The 12295-nt window shown below is 46.8% G+C and overlaps 4 protein-coding genes across 8 annotated transcripts in view; 2 read left to right on the top strand and 2 right to left on the bottom strand.

Annotated features, from left to right (window-relative positions):
* Positions 1-467: 467 nt before the first annotated feature.
* On the bottom strand, positions 468-2303 carry LOC132264960 (T-complex protein 1 subunit zeta). Its single transcript, XM_059765317.1, has 2 exons — positions 2117-2303; positions 468-1940 (listed from the first exon to the last, which is right to left on the bottom strand). Exons 1-2 carry the CDS (start codon positions 2251-2253, stop codon positions 479-481), a joined length of 1599 nt encoding a protein of 532 aa, XP_059621300.1. The 5' UTR covers positions 2254-2303; the 3' UTR covers positions 468-478.
* A 106-nt stretch (positions 2304-2409) lies between these two features.
* LOC132264964 (Golgi SNAP receptor complex member 1) lies at positions 2410-3637 on the top strand. Its single transcript, XM_059765322.1, has 5 exons — positions 2410-2549; positions 2651-2820; positions 2897-2989; positions 3052-3347; positions 3410-3637. Exons 1-5 carry the CDS (start codon positions 2528-2530, stop codon positions 3510-3512), a joined length of 684 nt encoding a protein of 227 aa, XP_059621305.1. The 5' UTR covers positions 2410-2527; the 3' UTR covers positions 3513-3637.
* Positions 3638-3728: 91 nt separating this feature from the next.
* On the top strand, positions 3729-5459 carry LOC132264961 (fez family zinc finger protein 1-like). Its single transcript, XM_059765318.1, has 2 exons — positions 3729-4428; positions 4985-5459. Exons 1-2 carry the CDS (start codon positions 3734-3736, stop codon positions 5442-5444), a joined length of 1155 nt encoding a protein of 384 aa, XP_059621301.1. The 5' UTR covers positions 3729-3733; the 3' UTR covers positions 5445-5459.
* Positions 5460-6619: 1160 nt separating this feature from the next.
* Positions 6620-12295, bottom strand: part of LOC132264957 (dystrophin, isoforms A/C/F/G/H) — a 209724-nt gene continuing 204048 nt past the window's right edge. For 3 of the 5 annotated variants that reach the window (XM_059765308.1, XM_059765310.1, XM_059765311.1), the window contains 8 exons: positions 12012-12202; positions 11676-11948; positions 11471-11604; positions 10743-11215; positions 9781-10680; positions 8920-9031; positions 8519-8674; positions 6620-6957 (listed from right to left, as the gene is read on the bottom strand). In XM_059765308.1, the coding sequence (XP_059621291.1) occupies positions 6875-6957; positions 8519-8674; positions 8920-9031; positions 9781-10680; positions 10743-11215; positions 11471-11604; positions 11676-11948; positions 12012-12202 (2322 nt within the window). In that variant the 3' untranslated portion in view covers positions 6620-6874. Of the gene's footprint in view, positions 6958-8295; positions 8382-8518; positions 8675-8919; positions 9032-9780; positions 10681-10742; positions 11216-11470; positions 11605-11675; positions 11949-12011; positions 12203-12295 lie in introns of all 5 variants that reach the window. The other 2 variants (XR_009468550.1, XM_059765309.1) reach the window with 2 other exon arrangements.

Raw genomic sequence — 12295 nt, 5'->3', positions numbered from 1 at the left:
TCCATAGAGAAAAATGTTCTTTATCGAGTTATTTTCTTTCTTTCATACGTTAAAGTGAAAATTAGAAGGTTGTGTTACTAATTGTAGGTTTGAAAGGATTAAAACTTGACTCAAAATGATCCTTCTCGGATTCCTAGAGATTCTTAACCTCACAATTTGTTAAGAATATTAGTTAGATATCAAGACAGAAATCTGGTCATCCGAGATTTGAGGAACTTCGACCTGAGCTTAAACCTCATCTTGAGCCGACAAAACCCAGATTAAACCATGATTGTTTTAGGAGTTTAAAGAGTATTGAAAAAGACATTTTTCGTTGTGAGAAGTGTGTGAAGAGTTGAATATTTTTTTTGCCCACAGAAAACGTACAGATTTCAGGCAATTATCTTCCCCTTGGCTTTTTATTCAAACTGGGCGCGCGTGAGATGCGAGAAAGTAGGAAAATACTCTGAGATGCGGATGATGAGGGGGCGAATCGCCTCTAGCCCTTGAGGCTCGTCATTCCGGCCCTCATGATCTCGTCCACGAGCAGCAGATTGCTGGCGATCACGGAGCACGAGCGCACGATCTGGCGCTTCACCACGTAATTGTCGTACACGCCCAAGTCCACGGGCTTCATCGGTTCGCCGCTGTAGATGTCGAAGCCCACGGGATCCGGACTGAGTCTGTCCTCCTCCTGCAGCTTCACGATCGTGTCCTGGGCGTCGTAGCCCGAGTTCAGCGCCAGCGTCTTCGGGATCACGAGCAGCGCCTCGGCGAACGCCTGAACGCCGAGGCGGGATTTGCCCTTGACGGTGTCTTTGAACTTCATCAGCTCGTTGTAGGCGCGAATCTCGAAGGCTCCGGCGCCCGGGATGAGACACTTGTCGTCCACGGCGTTGTTGATGGCGCGCAGGCCGTCACGCACGGCATCCTTGATCTGCGTGAGCGTGTACTTGTTGGGCGCCTTCATCAGAATCGTCACGGACTGCGGATTGCGGCACTTCTCCACGAATGTGTACTTGTCCTCGCCCAGCACGTGCTCGTACACCAGCCCGGCGTAGCCCAGATGCGACTCCTGCAGATCCTCGACGGAATTCATGGCGCTTCCGCCGCACGCCAGCGCCAGACGCTCCATGTTGCGCCTCTTGGCGCGTCGCAGCGCCAGAATGCCCTCCTTGGCCAGCATGTCCAGCGACATGGGGTCGATGCCCTTCTGGTTGATCACCACGAACGTCTTGTCCGTGCCGTCGCAGAGCTTCTTCTTCAGCTCGATGATCTTCTTGCAGCGCAACTCGATGAACTCGCGCTCCGCTTGGACGAACTTCTCCCGATCGCTGGCGGTTTTGTAGAAGAAGCCCGAATTCACCTCGGACTTCTCGTACTCCAGCGACACATTGCACGTGAGGATGTAGGCGTTCTCCAGGCGCTTCGGCATGTCCGGATGCCGCGCGCCGTGATCCAGCACGAGACCTTCAATCAGCTGCGTGTCCGTGGCCGTCTTGTGCTGCATCTCCATCAACTCCACCATGTGCAGATCCACGGGCTTGTCGTCGGCGCCCTTGATGGCCAGCACAGCGCCCACGCACACGTCCGTCAGCACCTCAGCCAGATCCGCGCGCACCTTCGTCGCCAGCGACGTCCGCGCCACGTCCGTCAAGCCCTTGCGGTCGATCGTCGCCGCCACCTTCATCCCGTCCAGCACCTCGAGCGTGCGGTCGCGCGCCTTCTCGAAGCCCTCCGTGATGAGGCGCGGATGCAGGCCCTCGGCCACGTAGATCTCCGCCTGCTTCAGCAGCTCCCCGATCAGCAGCACCGTGGAAGTCGTGCCGTCGCCCGTCATGTCGTCCTGCGCGGTGCTGGCGCGCGCGATCAGCGACGCCGTGGGATGCTGGATCTGCATCTCGTGCAGCAGGACGTTGCCGTCCTTGGTGATCTTGATGTCTCCAGCGCCGGAAACTAACCTACAAAACCAACCAACCATTGAATTTCGTCAATTTTCTGGTCTTTCGGCACCCAAAACACCTCCTAGACCGCACTTCAACCCTCCCGGAAGGCTTCTCTGACACTCTCTGGCTCTCAAGTTAGGGAAAACCCCCGGAAACTGAGAGAAAACCGACCATCTGCCGGCTATACTCACATTTTGAGGGTTCCTCGGGGGCCCAAATTGGGCTTCATCACCTCTTGCAGACCCTTTGCCGCCGAGATGTTGATGCCCAGCGCCTGGGCGGCACGGGCGAACTCTGCCTTGGGATTCAGCAAGCTAATCGCAGCCATTTCTTCAGGGAAAACACCACAAAATCACGAGGAAAGCGAGAAAACAAGAGCGTGCTGAAGAATGTTCCAGACAAATGTGCTGCACCCGGTTGAGTGACTCACCAACTCCTCTCGCGTACTGCCAAAAGTAGCGAAACTGCGTGAGTGGTTGAATGACAGCTGAGTGTTTTGACTTTGTCAAAGTATTGTTTTCTTGAGACTGTTTTTATTTCCCGAATTTCGGGTGTTTTTCCATCAATTGCCAGGAAGAATTCTCGCGGAGAGCCTCATCGGGATGTCCTCTTCCGACTGGGATGGTGAGTTGTGACTTTCCGCTGTGAATCTTGGCAGGAAATTCATGCAAATCATGGGTGGTGAAATGTCTGTGATGTCATCAAATTCAACAATCTTTCCGCAGACTTGAGGAAGCTGGCCAGACGTCTGGAGAATGACATCGACCTGAAACTGGTGGCTTTCAGCAAGGTGGGCTCCGGCGGCAGCACATCCTCCAGTCCCGATTCGGCGCCGCTCCTTGGAGAACATATCTTTGACAATTTGTCAGTGGAAATTGAGCAAATGCTGGAGAAAGTAAGTGAAATCTCTCTGTTCTGGACCTTCCGGAGGGTGTTTCCTGGCTAATTGTGGTGCTTTTGGGCTCTTTCAGTTATCAAACATCAATGATAAGATGGCAGAGCTTCCATCGAGCGGCACTTCCATGATGATTCACACTCTGCAGAGACACAGAGAGATCTTAAACGTGAGTCCTGGACTTTCTGGGCTTCCTGGGCAGACTATTAACTTCCCGGTGGTGTCTTGCAGGGCTACCGGCAGGAGTTCAGCAAGATCCGGGCGAATCACACCACGAGAATCGAACGTGAGGAACTGCTGAGAGGTTCTGGCATTGGAAACTCGTCTTCCCTGACCAGCGGCGGGCTCAGCCGGCGGGATATGTATCTCAAAGAGAGCTCCCACCTCAGCTCCTCGCACAGTCTCATCAATGACCAGATAAGCATCGCGATGGAGACGAAAGAACACCTCACGTCGCAGAGGCAATACTTGAAGCGCATGCAGACGCGCTTCAATGACATCTCCAATCGCTTCCCAATGATATCCAGGTACTTCTGACCCTGATCGCCCAATCTTCTGTCTCAGGGACTAATTTGAGGGTGTTTTTCAGCTTGATTCAGCGCATAAACATGAAGAAGCGACGAGATTCCCTGATTGTGGGCGGCGTCATCGCCGTGTGCACCTTCCTCCTGATCCTCTATGCATTTCACTAGAGCAGAGCACCAGTGCCGACGGGGAGTGATAAGCACGCGGATTCCCTGATAAAATATCACACTTATCACTGTTTTTATTGAGTTTATTTTTGGAGTAAAACAGGCAGTTTAATTTAAATGCGCGCTCTTTCCAATCGGGCAACCCGCGAGCGCGGGCAAAGTTGGCGGTGCAACGGAAACAAAAGCACGACTTTTCAGCGAGAGTTTTCCAGGTGAGAGAGATGGCAAGTGTTGTCCAGGGCCAGGATCTGTTGCTCTCCCAAGCGGCCGTGGAGGTGAAGTCGATGCCGGAGAGTGTGACGCTGGACGAGGGCGTGAAGGACGAGACGCCGCTGAAGTTCAGCATCAAGCGCGTGCAGCTGAAGGGCGTGGAGACGCAGATCTGGGTGTGTGGCGTGTGTGGCAAGGAGTTCGGCTTCCAGTACGCCCTGTTCCGCCACTTTGCCGTGCATAGGGACGCCAGGGGCTTCCAGTGTGACGTGTGCAGCAAGATCTTCCGCCAGGCGTCCACACTGCAGCAGCACAAGGCCGTGCACACGCACGACAGGCCGTTCGCGTGCGAGCTGTGCTGCAAGAGCTTCAATCGCATGTCCACGCTGATCAGCCACCGGAAGACGCACTCGGACGACAAGGCGTTCAAGTGTCCGCTCTGCCCGCGCGCCTTCCACCAGAAGGGCAATCTGCGCAATCACGTGTACATGCACACGAACGCGCGCCCCTACAAGTGCGCCTTCTGCGACAAGGGCTTCAACCAGATGTCCAATCTGGCGTGCCACCGGACCAAGATGCACGCCCAGGAGGCCGGCATCACCTTCCAGTGCAAGATCTGCGCGCTGCGCTTCGCCAAGAAGAGCCTGCTGAAGGCGCACACGCTGGAGCAGCACAAGGACGACGAGAAGTCCTCGACAGCGAAGAGGTGAGAGAGTTTTGTTTGCGTGGCTTCCTTGATTTCAGCAGAGATTCTTGATTTCTTGATAGATTTTACTAAGCAGATTTTGAATTCTATTTTTGCTCAGTCTGAGTCGCTTTTTATGCTGATCTTAAGGGAGTTTTCCCACAACGTTTACTAGGATTAAAACTGAAGAGCAAAAAACCTCTCTTAATTGAGCAAAAGAGACAAGATTATTACGCTAGAACGATCGGATCTATCACTAAATCAGCATTTTTCGCTGTTTTTGCCTTGTTCTCTTCTTCCTGCTGCTCCTGAACACCGTTTGCAGCAGAAGGATCTCTTCTTTCTCACTTGAGTTACTCATTATCATTGGTTTTTCTCTCCAAATTACCACAATAAAACTCTTCAAATTGACTTTAAAGCACTGTTTTTGGCTAGGAATGGTTTGAATTGACTGAAAAATACTAATTTATTGATTAAAAGCAAGTAGTTTCATTGATAAATTCTGGCAAGATTCTCACGGAAAAGTCCTTGAAATTTAGAAGTTTTGCTTGCTGAGATTCAATCGATTTCCCTTCAGATCCTCCAACGCTGCCAAGATGGAATCTGCGAAGATCTCCAAGTTGTTTCCACGCGAGAAGACAACCGTGATTCCGCTCGTGGACACGCTGGCCATGAAGACGGCGAAGGCGAAGAATGAAGTGCCTTTTGGACTGCTGCAGAAGCGTCAATCTAGCGTCTTGCTTCTCGTGCGCATCTTCGATTTCGGCCAGAAGAGCATCATTCGCGACGCCACGAAGGAGGATCTGAAGTCGCTGTGCAACATTCCGATTGTGGCGGTGATTGAGGAGCAGAAGCACGGTGAATTCCAGGTGAAAATGCCCACAAATGCGGCGCAGTACAAGATGAACATTGGCGAGGAGAAGATTGTCTTCATGAAGCAAGAAATGCCGCCGGCGGTGAAGGAGTTTGATTTGTTGGATGACATCATTTCCGAGGATTCATTCTCAAAATCATTCGACTTCACGAAGAAGATTTGAAGGATTCTTTGCAATTATTTGGCAAAATTGTCTCTGTGTTGCATTTCTGTTTATTAATTGAAAATATCATTGAATAAAAAGACTGAAGGGAATTATTTTGAAATGATTTTTATTAATGTTTTCTCATCATAATAATTTTATGCCATAAAAACTTACGCTTACGTGTTTTCCTTGTTCAATGTTTTTATTAAAGAACTAGTTAATAATAATACAGTGATAAGTTTCATGCACCTAAGTTAAATCTCTCCATCCGCTACCTTTTTTTTCTTTCTTTTTTTCACGTAAAACTGCGTCCTTTTCTAGTGGACTGATTAATGTTTATCGTCACATGTTATTTCCTAACTCTTCAACAAGTAATTCTCTTTCTGTCAATCTTGCAACGAAATATGTTCACTAAGCGTTTTTCCATTAAGTCGTATAAGTTTGTTAAGGTTATTTTCCCTTTCCTTTTTCCACACACTTAATTCTCTGCAGTTTTTTTCTTTTTATTTTTGCTTTCACTCAAATATTCAGCTCAGAATGTATATGATTTATCTTTGTGGCTTTTTCCTTCAACTCGATATGTTGATTCTACGTTTTTATAATTCATCTTTAAAATGGATTTTTTCTTCTCCTTCTTCTTCACTTGATGAAAAAGTTTTACAATCTATGATGTTTGGAAAATTAAAAAAAAAACATTGTTAAATATTACAAGTAAAGTTCTTCTTTTTTTTGGTTACTTTATTGTTTTACAGTTCTTCTAAGCGAGTTAAGAATTTTCTCCATAGATTTTTCTTTCTGAAAATGTATTTATTTCTATTTTTTTTTTCTTCTCTTTTTCGATATAACTTTTAAATTCGTAATTTTCGTTTATTTTTCTGCCCTAAAAAGACTTGATGATACGTTGTTTAATGTGTTTTTAGTTTTTGCTTTAGGATATGTTTGTTTTTTTTCACTTTTAATGCGCGGAGTAGCAAAGTTTTTTTTTCATTTTTGAAATGGAGATTAATTGTTATTGAAATGTCGCTCGTCTAGTTGATATAAAGATTGCATGATAAGTTTCCTTTTTTTTCTTTTCCTCCCTTTTCCCGTCAGCGGAATAAATCCTAAACATTAGAAATGTGTTATTTAGAAGTATTCTTCTTGTATAAATTTTTTTTCTTTATTATAAGTTAGAGACTATTATACTGCATATGTTCCTATGTTTTGGGTCCATTTATATTTTTTTTTTTTTCTTTTCCACCCACAATTTCCGCCTCTTTTCCCACAAAATTCTTCTCCTTTCTCAGCAAAGTTAAAATCATGCAAATTTCCGCATCAATTTGCGTGTGTGTGTTTAAATTGTAAAAAAAAAATCACTGTTAAATATTGCGCAGCTTCAAATGCTTTGGAGTCACTTTGTGTGAGGAAAAAAAAGTCCTTTATTTACAGAGGCGTGAAATGCGGCTTTCCTACGAGTCCTTCTCTCGATGTTCCTCAATCTCCTGCTCCGTGATCACCGTCACGAGTTCCTGCACAACTTTACCCAAATCGTCTGGAGACAGAGATGAAAAGGCAGAAACGAGAGTTATTTATTCAATTGGGTTTCTTCTGCTGTTGTTTTGTGAAGGGAAAACAAGCAGGAAAACAGTGTGAAAAATTGCCTTCAATCCAATTTCTTCATTTCTTCCAAGTATTTCGAAAGAATTACTAGAAATACACTTTAATTGATTGCATTCTAATCAAATTTCACATTCTTTTGTGATAAAACTAATGCAAAAAGTAGAAAAAGCGAATTCTTTAAGCGTTGTTTTGCTGTTATTCTTAATCATTCATCAATTTCTTAATACAAAAATTGATGCTTTTTCCTCAAAATCATCTTTCTTGATCTCCAAGTGAAAAATTAGCAAAAAAAAATCCTTGAAATTTCCAAGGGGCAAATCACAAGGCGATTTTTGAGGGAACTTTTTTGGGAAAATAATCAAAAAATGATTATTTTCTCAAGTAAAATTGAAAAATAATTAAATTTTGAATAAAATAATTTTTAAAAAAGGAATATTTTCTCAAATAAAATTACAAAAAATTAATATAACCAAATATTGAATTAAATAATTAAAAAAAAAGAATATTTTCTTAAGTAAATTTTGAAAAATTATCATATTTTAAATAGAATAATCAAAAAATTATTGTTTTCCAAATTATAATTGCAAAATAATCAAATTTTGAAGAAAATCAATAATAAGAGAAAAAATATTTTTAAAAGTAAAATAGAAAAATATTCAAAAAAGATTTTTTTTTTCAATCAATCAATCAGAATATTCACAATTATATGCAAAATTTTGAAAAAATATTCAGAAAATAATCAGAAAATAATCCAAATTTTGTATGAAATGATCAAAATTTGTAAAAATCAAAAATAATAAGTTATGATTTTTATTCAAATTTTGATTATTTTTTGATTATAATAAAAAAAATCAGAATTTTTTTGTCAAATAATCAATTTTTAATCCAATATTCAAAAAATTATCAAGAAATAATCAAAATTTGAGTAATAATCACAAATAATCCGTAATTTCCGTATTTTTGCAGAGAAAATTTATTTCCAGCTCAAGTTAAAACTCTCAAAATCCAACTCTGAAGCCAAAAAGAGTACAAAAAACGACTTAATTTCCCTTAAAATGAACTTCTTAAGGGAATTTATGAAGTCATTCTTAATCAATTATCCATTTTTGGATGCTTTGAAGTTGGAAAAATCACAGAAATTCATGGGATTTCCGGCAATTTTCACACCAGCGAAAATCCACAAAAGAAAAAAAAGAAGAAGCAAAGAAAACATTCTGTTGCACACATGAAGAATGGTTGTTAATGGGAAAAGCAAGCTCTAAAGAATCACCTTTTAGATCAAAGATTAATCCACAATCAAACGTCTTTCTTCCTCTTCTCCTGCTCGGAAAAGCGCTCAGCGGAATTACATTCGTCCTGGCGCGGCGGAGAGCGGCGTCAGCGAGAGCGAGAGAGAGAGAGAGAGAAGCGGCGGGATTAGTTGCGGACTGGGCGCGATTGGTTAGCGGGAAGGCGCGGGAAAGCGCGGGAAAGCGGGGCGGAGAGTCAATTACCGGCCATGTGAAGGAGGCTGGAGTGCGGCGGCGGCGGAGGGCGGCCGTCGCCGTTGTGTGGCGCCGCCGCGCTGGCTGCGCCGTTGGCGCCCATCAAGCCGCCGCCCATCATCGCGCCGGCGGAGAGCGCAGCGCCGCCGTTCATCGCGTTAGTGTCTGAATGAGAGCGTGCGTGAGAGACAGAAACCCGTCACCGTGAGTCGTCGTGATTTACGTCGCGTCGCACTTCTCGCCACATTGATTTATTGCCATTCATTCGTCCCAAAACTCCCAAGACAATTGCCGATGGCAATTAGATTGGGAGGATTTATCGATCTGGCGAGAAGCGCTTTTGCCGTGTGAAATTATGCTGTGTGAAAAAAGCTCTTTTTGAGGGTTTTTTTTAGCTTAAGGAAACTCACTCGAATTCTGCTCATAATGGCCGTTCTGCTGCATCTTGGCGGGAGACTCGGTGTTCAGCTGCGAAGCCGTGACCGATCTGGTCTGCAGCGTGGAAGCCTTGGAGACATTTGGCTGCAAAACAGAGCGAAAAGCGTCAAGAAATGCCAGACAATCGATTGTAACTTTAATGCTGAATTTTGTGTTCAATTTCCACTTTTTAACACAAATTTAGGGGAAAAATAGGACTAATTAGTCCTCAAATTGGACTAAAAAGTGGGAATTTCAAACAATTCGAATCGATAAGAGTCGAATATCTTTAAAGTGATAAGAAAGAAGTGGAAAATCACACTAATTTTCGGTTAAATACAAAATAATTTAACTATTTTCATTAAAATTCCTCAATTATTCTTCCAGTTTATTAGTTTATCTTCTGGAAAATGTTAAGCATTGAAGAAAACTTACTTAAATTGTCAGATTCTAATAAAATAAGATGTGCAAATTATCTTAAATTGACGCTTTTCTTTTACTTCATCAAATTGCACCAATAAATGAAGAAATTAGTGACAATTTGTCAGAGTTTTTACTGCCTTTCTTTTAAATCTCACATTAAGATTTCTTTATGGATAAATTAAAGTACTTTTTTGTTTGAAAATCTATTCTTTTCAGCGCCACAAATGAAGATTGAACCATGATTGCTAAGAAAAGAAACGTAATTATTGAAGAATTGATCAAAAATCCGAGTTTTCGGCGTGAATTTTTAGTTCTTAATATTGAGAAATAGCTTTTGGTCAGTCTTGATTTCACTTTACTCTAATTTCTTATCGAATTCAAGGGGTTTTCCTGGTAAATCCTTCGGCGGATAAGGAAGAAAGTCAACTCACTTCGTCTAGCAGTTGCCTGAGTCGCTGCAGCTGCGCCTCGAGCTGCCTGTTGTGGTCCTCCAGGATCTGCATGCGCGCCTCGAGGCGTCCCTTGTGCTGGCGCAGCAGCTTCGCCTCGGCCATCATGTCCTGGCCGTGGCCGGCGCCCGTCTGGCCGTCGTCGGGCGTGGTGGACGGCGTCTGCTTGGAGCGCAGCCGGTCGTACTCCGCCTGCAGCGACGCGTTCTCCTCCTCCAGGTCGCGGATCATCGCCTCCAGCTCCTCGCGCTGCTCGGCGTCCATCGCCGCCATCACCTGCACCGGCGACTTGGGCCCGTTGGCCGGCAGCGACTGGCAGTACTGCGCGATCAGCTGGTGCTCGTCATCGCTGTCCGGCGTGGAGTTGCTGCGCGTGCCGAACTCCACCTGCGCCAGCCGCGACGCGTACATCTCCAGGCGCGAGTGCATGTCGCTCTGCAGCGTGTGGCTGGTGTGCTGCGGACTGGGCGCCGGGCTCTCCAGCGCGTCGCCCTCCAGGACACTCTGCACGGGCAGATAGCCGACGCGCGGGTGCTTCTTGAAGTACTTGCGGCTCTTGAACTTATTGCGCAGCGCGCGCGTGAAGTCGCGCACGTCCTCGGTGGACGTGGTGGTGGTGCAGTACTCCTGCATCGGGTGGCTGAGCTTGTGGTTCTTGGCGCTCTTGCCCAGGAAGAAGCACTTCTGGCACATGTCGAAGTTGAAGCACTTGAGGCAGCGATAGCGGAAGCCCACGATCGGATATTCCTTGCAGATGTTGCACTTCGCCTGGTGCTTGGCGCCCTCCGCCGCCGCCAGCCGGTGCAGCACCGGCAGCCACACCAGACTCTGCGGCTCGTGCTGCAGCCAGCCCAGGAAGTGCTGCGCCTCAATCACGATCTCCTGCCAACCACAATCATCGGTTATTGACTCTCTCGCCTGCTTTCTTTCTCACTGAGACTCACCTGAGACTCGCCGGCGCCGTTCTGGGCGATTCCCGCGCGCTCCAGGCACGATCTCACCGACGGCTCGATGTTGCTGCCGCCGAACGCCGCCACTTCGCCCAGCTGCCGCGGCACCTGGATGCAATCGTGCAGCAGCAAGCCCAGCTTGCGCTGGTCCACCTTGCGCTCCGGATCGGCAATGAGGCGGAACAGATAGCGGTACTTCTCCTCCAGATGACCCTTGCACAGCAGAATCAGGCCCACCTTGAAGCTCAGCACGCGAATCTGCCCAGTGCGCTGGGAATCGTACACATTGAGGATCCAGTTGATGGCCAAGTCAAGCATCAGCGGCAAATCAATCTGATCCACCGTCACGAAGAGCGAGTGCAGCACTGTCGTCATGTCCGGAATGTCTATCAGTTTGTCATTCTGCGCCCGGAGGCCGTGGCGATCGAAGGACTCAATGGCGAGGGACATTGGGATGCGATCCAAAGCTTCAGAGGGTGCGAAAGAAGGGCAGAAATTGAGTAAAAATCAATAGAATGTCTTTGTGTGAAGGTTTCTAAGCCACGCCCACTCACAAGCTCCGCCTATTTAGTGGATTTTCATTGGCAACAGGTTGAGAAGAGCTCAAAATTCATCCACTTCAGTCTCTATCATGTGTGCAATTGACTGCAGATTTGCACCCACTCGAGAACACTTCCACAATTGCTGCTCTCAACCCAGAAAGAGGACAAAACAAGACTCACCGAGACGCTTCTGGACGGCTCTCAGCTTGAGCGCAGTGCGATAAGCCGAGAAGCGGACGTCATTGAGTTCAGCCAGCGACTTCATCAGTTCAATCATCTCCGGATGGTCCCAATGAGTGGTTTCCCGTTCGTGGCTGAAACGACAAGTGTGACAAAGTGAGACTTTTCTGCCGGGAAAGGCATTCTCTGGGCGCGCGAGACTCACTCTATGTAGTAAGGCACATTGGCGGGCGTCGTTGCGCGCTCCCAGGGCGCCTTGACGCTGGCGCCCAGATTGGGCAGGGGACCAATAGTGCCGCTGTTGATCTGCGAGTGACGCGATCCATCCAAATCCACTCCCATCTGACTCGCTCCGGCGCTCACGAGCACCTTCTGGCGCTCATCCATGGCGATCTGCAGCAGCTTCATGCGCGTGTTCAGGTCCTCCAGCTTCGCCAGGCACGGATTCGGCACCAGCACGTGATTGGCGGTGAAGAATCTGCACGCGAGAGCGGCAAAGTGAGATTGAGTCTTGAAAGACTTCTGCAAAATTCCAACTCACCCTTGTTGCTCATTGCAGTCGTCCAGCAGAGCGCCGGCTGTCGTCATCTTGTCCCTGAGCCGCTGCAGATGCTGCATCTGATCCGCCGCCTCGGACGCCGTCGGCGGCGGCGTCCAGGAAGACGTCAATGTCTCCGCCGAGGCCACGCGCGAGCTCAAATCCTCCAGAGTCTTCTGGAATTGGCGCATTTTCTGCAAGAGAGAGAGAGAAAGTGGCAATCATGAGTCAATTAATCCATAAACCAGACGGAGGAGAGAAGAGTGGCGATATTGGGGTGAATATCA

The sequence above is a fragment of the Phlebotomus argentipes genome, unplaced genomic scaffold, assembly GCF_947086385.1.
Source record: "Phlebotomus argentipes unplaced genomic scaffold, Phlebotomus argentipes genome assembly contig_2, whole genome shotgun sequence".
NCBI classification, from domain to species: domain Eukaryota; kingdom Metazoa; phylum Arthropoda; class Insecta; order Diptera; family Psychodidae; genus Phlebotomus; species Phlebotomus argentipes.
Note: the sequence above shows the minus strand (reverse complement) of the source record. Positions and strands in the feature narration are given on the sequence as shown.